Genomic DNA, 8,845 nt, shown 5'->3' on the forward strand with positions numbered 1-8,845 from the left:
AAAGGTGAAATATATTTTCTATGTGTATATTATTACAAAACACAAATGAATTTGAGAGGTATTTGGCTTATCCTCCTTTTAAGCAGCTTGACTCCTAAACTACCAGAAGTAGACAACTATTCTATTTTTTTTTTTTTTTTTTTTTTTTTTGAGACAGAGTTTCACTCATGTCGCCTAGGCTGGAGTGCAATGGCGTGATCTCAGCTCACCGCAACCTCCGCCTCCTGGGTTCAGGCAATTCTCCTGCCTCAGCCTTCTGAGTAGCTGGGATTACAGGCACGCACCACCATGCCCAGCTAATGTTTTGTATTTTTAGTAGAGACGGGGTTTCACCATGTTGACCAGGATGGTCTCGATCTCTTGACCTCGTGATCCACCCTCCTCGGCCTCCCAAAGTGCTGGGATTACAGGCTTGAGCCACCGCGCCCGGCCTCAAGACAACTATTCTATTTTTTTTGAGACGTCTCACTCTTGTCACCCAGGCTGGAGTGCAGTGGCGTGATCTTGGTTCACTGCAACCTCTGCCTCCTGGGTTCAAGTGATTCTCCTGCCTCAGCCTCTCGAGTAGCTGGGACTACAGGCACCCACCACCATGCCCAGCTTATTTTTTGTATTTTTAGTAGATATGGGGTTTTGCCATGTTGGGCAGGCTAGTCTTGAACTCCTGACCTCAGGTGGTCTGCCTGCCTCGGCCTCCCAAAGTGCTGAGATTACAATCGTGCCTGGCCGAACTATTCTATATTTAAATTAACTTGGAAAAGTTGTTCTTACACCACAGTAATTTGTTTATTGAGATTTCCTTTGGGAACGAAGACCAATCCAAGTGTAAATAATACAAGCTGGAAAGTTGTTAATAAGCTTCATTAATTCCGTTCCTTCTGACTTGAAATTTATGGTAATTGAGGGATTGGCTAAAATTTGGTTTACTCTAGTCAGGAGGAGAAAGTTTATGTAGAACAGTATAGCATAAATGAAGCTTTGGAAGAATAGTTAACAACTTAAAAGTAATTATTTAAAACAAGTTATTTTAACAGTACTTCAGCAGTGCTAGTATCTAGACATATCTAGAATTGCTACAATTATGAATAATTATTTTGAAATAATTTCTCCTGTGTAACAATTTTATTAGATTTTTTCCTTATAAGATTATATTAGAAGTGATGAATTTGTATTTTCCACTAAACTTTCTATAATACATAGTGTTTATGAATTCAGTTCTTCTTCTACCATAATCTAATTTGGTGAGATTTTGCTTTATTTCCAGAATTAAAAATGCTGGAATTAAGAAAATAGAATGTTTTAGAGAAAAATGTAAATTCCAGGTCAACATTACTAAGCTGATTCAGGCTATACATAAAGAACACATATTTTTCCAGATTGTTCTTCGTAGGAAAGGGACCCTAGGGGACAGTGTTCCCCCTGCCACACTATCAGCTAAACACTCTGTTACCCCTTCTGCTATATTACTGGTCCAGCTAAAGACAATTGAAATGATCTTTTCTTATATTCCCACATGTTCTTGGCTTCTATTCTTAATTGAAGGTGATCAGTAGGAAACGTGGCAAAATTAGAAGAGGAAAACCAAGATAGGAAGGCATAATCAATTGGAAGCAGCAAGTAAGGATGGTTTAACAATTAATAGATACTTACTTTGGGAAAACAATAATTCATTAAAGTAAATAAGCAGTTTGCTAATGAAAGCCAGTGGTTTTACTACCAAAATTATTTAATGAAGATTTTTGAGAGTAGGAAAAGTAAATTTGATTCCACACAATCACATGTACAAAAATATTCTTAGCAGCGTTATTCAGAATAGCCCAAATTGGAAGCAACCCACGTGTCTGTCAATAGGAGAATGGGTAACTAATGATGCATTTATATGGTATAATACTACAAAGTAGTAAAAAGACAAACTACCAATATATGTACCAGGTACAAAAGAGTACATCCTGTGTAATTCCATTTATGTGAAGTTTAATAGCAGACAAAATTAATAGTTGGTGATAAGAAGTTAGAGTAAAGGTTACCTTGGGAGGGGTATATTTGTGGAAGAAGCACATGGGAATCTTATGTGGTATTGGAAATGTTCTGTATCTTGATCTTGGTGGTTACATGGGTGTATACATACATGAAAAATCATCAAGTTAAGATTAATGTACTTTGTGGACTTTCTATATGTTAACCCTCACTAAAATATGAATGTTACTACTATTATTTAGCAATATATTATATTTAAAAGGTAACTAAGATTAAGTAAACTCAAATCATAAGACCACCTTATGCTAAGATACGACAAAATAAAGACATGATAATTTACTTTCTCAGAATTGTATCTTATATTTTACTAAATATACTATTCAGCCCCCTCTAATTTGATAGTTGTTTAACAAAATTTATATTTTATATTTTTTTCCTAAATTTAAGAAATAATTATACAGAAATCTAAGTTAAGACAAAAATGTGGTTCATTTTAAGGAACAATGGCCCCATGTTACAATAATTTTATTTTTCAGGTGGTTTGGGAACATTTCATGCCTTTCTGAATACAGCTGTACATGTAGTCATGTATTCCTACTATGGACTCTGTGCACTGGGACCAGCCTACCAGAAGTATTTGTGGTGGAAAAAATATTTGACATCATTACAGCTTGTGAGTAATTAATTTTCTTTAAAACCAGATATGAAACAACTAGAGTCACTTGTTTTTACTGTGAATAGGATACTAGTTAAATAAAGAACAAAGCTGGCCAGCCACGGTGGCTCATGCCTGTAATCCCAGCACTTTGGGAGGCCGAGACAGGCAGATCACTTGAGGTCAGGAGTTCAAGACCAGCTTGGTCAACATGGTGAAACCCCATCTCTACTAAAAATACAAAAATTAGCTGGGCGTGGTGGTGGGCACCTGTAATCCCAGCTACTTGGGAGGCTGATGCAGGAGAATTTCTTGAGCCTGGGAGGTGGAGGTTGCAGTGAGCTAAGATCATACCTTGGACTCCAGCCTGGGCAACAGAATGAGACTCCATCTCAAAAAAGAAAAAGAACAAAGTTAACAAAACAATAGGAGTCAAATGTCTGGCCCCTATATGATATACCATCATTGTTCTTAATATGTTAGCTGAACTTTGTTAGAAACTTTGTTGAAAACAAAGCATGTTTGGTAACCAGGAGGCTCAGACAGTTAAACCAGCATGTGTATTTTTATGCCATCTTTATACTATTTTACGCATTTGTACAAAAATAAATACATTTGTGATCAAAATAATTCCAAAGTTGTAAGAACCTCAATAGGTATAACCCTAAATTAGAAATTCCATTTGATCAAATTACCTTGAAGGAATGCAACTTTGAGGGAACGATGAGCCTTCCTGTGTGCTTACCTTTCAAGTCCTAACATTTTAAGTCCATCTTTCCTCCAATCAATGAAAAGCATTGTGAGAATTAAAAATGTAGAGGGTTCGACCAACATATATGTATTACATAAATCTGAATACTGCCCTTAATATAAGCAGTGTTTGAAAGAGCAGAAGCACTCAGTTTAGGCCTAATAATACATTCTAAGCGTTAATTATCAAAATATATGGTACTTAATTTTTTTGGAGAATAATTATGGGTTTGAGATGATGATTTGCTTTAAATTTTATTGGTGTCTATTAAAAGGAGAATTCTGCCATCCTTGTGTTTCCACATTTGCAGTCTATAATAAATTGATGTCATAGTCTACCAGTAACACCAATGGGAAAATATGAATTTGGCTTAGATAGTGTGTTAAAGATTAATTTTTTTATTAAAATCCTGTTACAGATTTCAATTACAGAACTTGCTAAATGAAATTTGGTACATTCATATAATGTGTTCTCTCAGGTGGGAGATTGATATTTTAATGTGTAAGGATCCAAAATTAAGATCAGAGTATTTCCTTGTGGAATTATTTGTTATATCTGAAATTGGCAGCAAACTCAATGACCAACCATAAGGAAATCATAAAATAGACTATTTTGATTCATACTTTGAAATACTATGAAGTCATGAAAATTACTCATTGTTGCTTCTTTAAAAAATATTATTTTCTCAAAGTAGTATATGCTCATTGCAAATAAGTGAGAACACCTAATTAAGCAAAGAGAAAAAAAATACATGTAATTCTACCACCCAGGGATAATCACTGCTGATGTTTTTATTTTGTTCTCATCCAGTTTTTCTCTCAGGCATATGTATACACCTTTTACATGATTTGTATAGAATTGCATATATAATTTTGTTTTTAGGCTTTTTTTCTCTTAACATACTCTTAAATGTTGTACAGACTTTTTAATAATGTGGAAAAATACTGATACAGAAAAAATAGGATGGACATTTGTTCATTACATTCTCAAAGGAGTCAATTATACACAAATATACACATGCATAGAATGTTGAGGACATTGCTTAGCCTTCCTAAAGTTTTGTTTTCTCTTTTGAAAAATGAGAGGAATAAATCGCTATGCTAAGGGAATGTCAGAATCATACATTAAGATAATGCAAGGAAACCTGATGATGATAAGGATAAAATAATAATAAATTATATGAAAATCTTAACCATGATTATAACTAGATAGACTATGAGTAATTGTTATCTATTCTTTATAGAGTTTCACTTTTCTAAAATTTCCATAAAACACATGTTGCCTTTTAATCAGGGAAAACCTGATAACCAGGAAATCTGAATATTAGCCTAGAAAAGGTCCCTTTTGGGACTGTGTAAGATGTTCTGCCCCACAGAGCCCTTGAGCACTACTAGAAGGGCCACCCGTTCTCTCTTATACCTTATAGATTATCTGCCTCAGTTGGCAGTTCAGACATATTTTCACCTATGACAGTGGAGGACAAGTGGCAGGTATAAAGATTCAGAGATGCTTTGGCTACTACAAAATTCAAGGGGCTCTAGGTAAAATGTTTTTATTTTCCAAAAATTAAAATATCTGGTCCAGTATCAGGACAGAATATTTGAAATTGAAATCATCCTGAAAAAATAGGCCACAAGGTAGTGGTCCCATGGTCATTTCATCATAGTCAAGGACTCAAGTCAGAGACTTATAGAGAAAACTTGCTCTGTTGATTCTGTGAGTAGTGAAAAGGTTGCTGCACTGCACAGCACCAGGAAACATTTAAATACGGACCCTACGGTTGTGCTATTTTGCAGTTCTGAATAGTGGATCCATACTTCCAACTGGCTTTTGATACTGTAGCACCCATATCACTCCCAGGGAGGCTAGATTTAAAGATGGACTTCTCTGTCCAACAGTGCACTCCCTGCACCTTGGGAGTGTATAAACATAGGTAGGTAAATAATTGTAACTCTTCATATCTGGATAATTTTTTTTCACGTTTTCATTTTTTAGGTCCAGTTTGTTATTGTCACCATCCACATAGGCCAGTTCTTTTTCATGGAGGATTGCAAGTATCAGTTTCCAGTCTTTCTGTACGTCATTATGAGTTATGGTTGCATCTTTCTGCTGCTCTTTCTCCATTTTTGGTACCGTGCTTACACCAAAGGTCAGAGGTTGCCCAAAACTGTGAAAAATGGAACTTGCAAAAACAAAGGTCACTGAAGCACAACATAAGTCTATGATCAAAAGTGATATATTGTCTTCCTTGACAATCAAGAGATATTTACCTATGCAGTGCATTTTGTATATTTTTTAAAACTAAGAGCTTGTATTTTTATGATAAGTTATTGGGATGTCTGATATTTGAGAGCCTGAAGCTCCCAGATAACAGTCTTCTGATAGTTAGAGCCTACAGCAGCCAGAGTTTGTTTGTTTGTTTTTTTTTAAAGGGGCTTTTAAACCTAATCCAAAGGTTTTGTTTAACACATTTTGTTACAGTGAAAGGAAGACATGAAGCAATACAGTACTCTTCAAGGAAGTCCAGTAAAGATGAAAAATATCATTAGATATTTTGAGCAAGGACAGAGATCCATGTGATACCATAGATTCCCTCTGCTGGGTCTGGAAACCTCCAACCATAGGCCCTGACTTTGTCATTTACTGACTATATTCAGAAGATGCTATATTTGCTCTAGAGTTAATTCCCATTTTAGTGAGCTAACAGGTGAAAATTGAGTGAGTTTTTGATAACTTGTCATTTAAAATCACTAATGATAATTTTCAAAGGATCTTTTTCGTAACCATCACCAGTTCTGCTGATAAGACTTCCTCACAACCCTTTTGTTGTATAAACAGTTTCAAAGTAGCAATCCTTTGGGTTAGTACCCTGATGCACTTGACACCAAGTTTCATTCAGTTGATTGTTTTGAAAATAAGATGATTTGTTTTAATGGGTTAATGAACACGTTGCTATTACTGTTTTACAATTAACTATATCTCTGGAAAGAGGTGAATTTGTCAATGAAAAAAGTACTGTGTAGTTCAGTGGGAAAAATCTGTTGTCTGTTATAGTATCACACCACTTTCTTACGATGTCATGGTTTAAATTATTATCTTGGTTAAATATATAGTTAGAAACTTAAATGTTCAGATCATTAGCACACTGCAGGTACAACCTTAAATCATAAATAATATTATCCATTGTACACAGTTTCCAGATTGGGTTAGAGTGGCTGTGAAGCAACTAGAGGCAAATTGTGGCACAGAAAATATCTAGGGGAAAATTGATTATGTAAGCAAGGGCTGTTCTACTTTGGGAGAGAGACAGACTACATAATAGCTATAGATTATATAATATAAAGTTATAGATATACTGCACAATAAAATATTTTCCAGAATTGTGAATTAATCAACAACCTGGGTTTCTGTTTCCAGACCTATAAACCATGTAACGAAGGCCCGAAATTCATTTGGCATAGACTTTGTTTCTTTAAAATCACTACTTTCTAAAATTCTGTTATTTTTACATTTTCTTGTCAGAGAACCAAAACTATTAACAGAGTTTTGTCCAAGAAATAGCAATATTTGGACATTTGTGAATTTTTCCCAATTTTTTTCTTCTTTTATTTATATTCAGTTTTGAAGGACTGTTTATGTTCATAGGACTTTAAACAATTAGTACTTAAGGCCCCAGTTAATTTTGAACACACAGATATAGTTATTGTACAACAATGCCTAAGTTTTACTCAATATCATGGCCTTTTATCTTTACACTTACCAGATTCATAAGGTTATTTGCCTTTAAGTAATCTTTTGCGATTTCACTTGATTGCAGTATGAGAAAGTAAAGGTTGATAAATGGAAGTAATTTTATATTTTTTTAAAAAAAGAATAAAGGACAAAAGAGCACAGCTAAAGGAAACTGCTGCTTTAATTTATTCTACTGCAAGGTCTTAGGATTCCTTAACTGTTTTCCAGGTTTGGCTCTTCATATCTAACCTGTGCTAAAATGAGAAGGTATGTCATGTGCTGTTATAAATCACACAATTTCCAAAGACCCAAGTGATATAGAGACCAAAATGAGGCAAAAATAAAATAGATGAAACAGGAGAGTTTAATTCTTGCATACTTTCCGACCTTCATCATACAACCTCGTATCACCTCCCTGCAGTCTTTAAAATGTTTAACTTGCCTGTGAGCTAACATATAATAAAACACATACTCAATTATATGAATAGAAGTGGAGAGCTAGAATGCTACAAAAGAAATCATAACTGCCAAAAGTATCCTCCATAGAAACATCAACATGATTGTGGATCAAAATGATTTTCACTGGATATAGAATTTATATGGGCCATATTTATTAAAAGAGTTCTGTGTAGTCACATAGAGTTCCTTTGGGATTTCATCCCACTTTTCAGGACTTAATTTGTTTGGGTTTGCTTACCTAACAACAACAACAACAACAACAAAAAGATAGTTCCAAATCTAGTTTATTACATAAAACTCTATGAATACTTGAGGACCTTTATGTATATTGTAAATAAATACAAATATAGATTTTTAAATATCTATAGGACTTTGCCATTTTACTGCCTTAATTATAAAATTATGACACTGTTCTATTACTCTTTATTTCTGTTAACTTTTTAAAGACTGGAACACTCCATGGACATTGTTAAAGTTTGTTTTTCCCTGTGTATTATAATAAATTTGTGTTATTGCATGTATATGTGTGTGTATTTTCCATTTTGGAATCTAGCTGCATGTGTTTGCATGGGTCGGTGGCTTTTAATTTGAATACTCACCAATCAAAGTTATTTTACGTATTTCTTGTACATGTGCTGTGTTCATCTTTGGGATACAAAGACACCTAGGACGTAATTGGGATCTCCTGGAGCTTACCAACTGGCAGATGAAATTATGTGTCAGGGCAGTAGATGATAGGTTCCAAATGAGTGACAGTTCTGCCACTTAGTAGACTGAGAAGACTATCAAGAAATTTGAATTTGAGTTAGATGTTTAGGTTGTACAGAATTTTTAAAATTGGTGGTATTTTTTTAGGCAAGGTTTTTTAAGTGGAAAAAATTAACAAAAAAAGAATAGTTTTTCCATCCCTACTGGCTCTAATAAGTGGGGCTAGCTAATGATCACTGTTTGCTAAAATGAGAAGGTTTGCTAAAACAGTGAAAAAAACAGTGATCATTAGCTAGCCCCATTTATTAGAGTCAGTAGGGATGGAAACAGAAGAAAGGTTGATGGGGACGGCTTGTGCTGATACAACCAGAACTCACTGATCAATCTTAATGTCATTCAAAGTGGGACAAGCAGATGTTTTGTCTCTTAATACACTGTAATATTATGAGGTATTCATGGCAAAAAAAATTTGAACTTGAATCTAATCAGTCCTCTATATCTAAACTACTAGTTACAGGAAATACAGCTATAGCAGAAGAGTTAAAAGACACCAAGAGTATACA

The 8,845-nt window shown here is 34.5% G+C and overlaps 1 protein-coding gene across 7 annotated transcripts in view; it reads left to right on the top strand.

Annotated features, from left to right (window-relative positions):
- Positions 1-6,448, top strand: part of ELOVL7 (ELOVL fatty acid elongase 7) — an 88,058-nt gene extending 81,610 nt beyond the window's left edge. For all 7 annotated transcript variants that reach the window (XM_032280209.1, XM_032280205.1, XM_032280218.1 and 4 more), the window contains 2 exons: positions 2,514-2,650; positions 5,379-6,448. In XM_032280209.1, coding sequence (XP_032136100.1) covers positions 2,514-2,650; positions 5,379-5,588 — 347 coding nt within the window. In that variant the 3' untranslated portion in view covers positions 5,589-6,448. The remainder of the gene's footprint in view (positions 1-2,513; positions 2,651-5,378) is intronic.
- Positions 6,449-8,845: the final 2,397 nt, after the last annotated feature.

Source organism: Sapajus apella, unplaced genomic scaffold (genome assembly GCF_009761245.1).
Source record: "Sapajus apella isolate SASKATOON/1434 unplaced genomic scaffold, GSC_monkey_1.0 scaffold1, whole genome shotgun sequence".
In the NCBI taxonomy this organism is placed as follows: domain Eukaryota; kingdom Metazoa; phylum Chordata; class Mammalia; order Primates; family Cebidae; genus Sapajus; species Sapajus apella.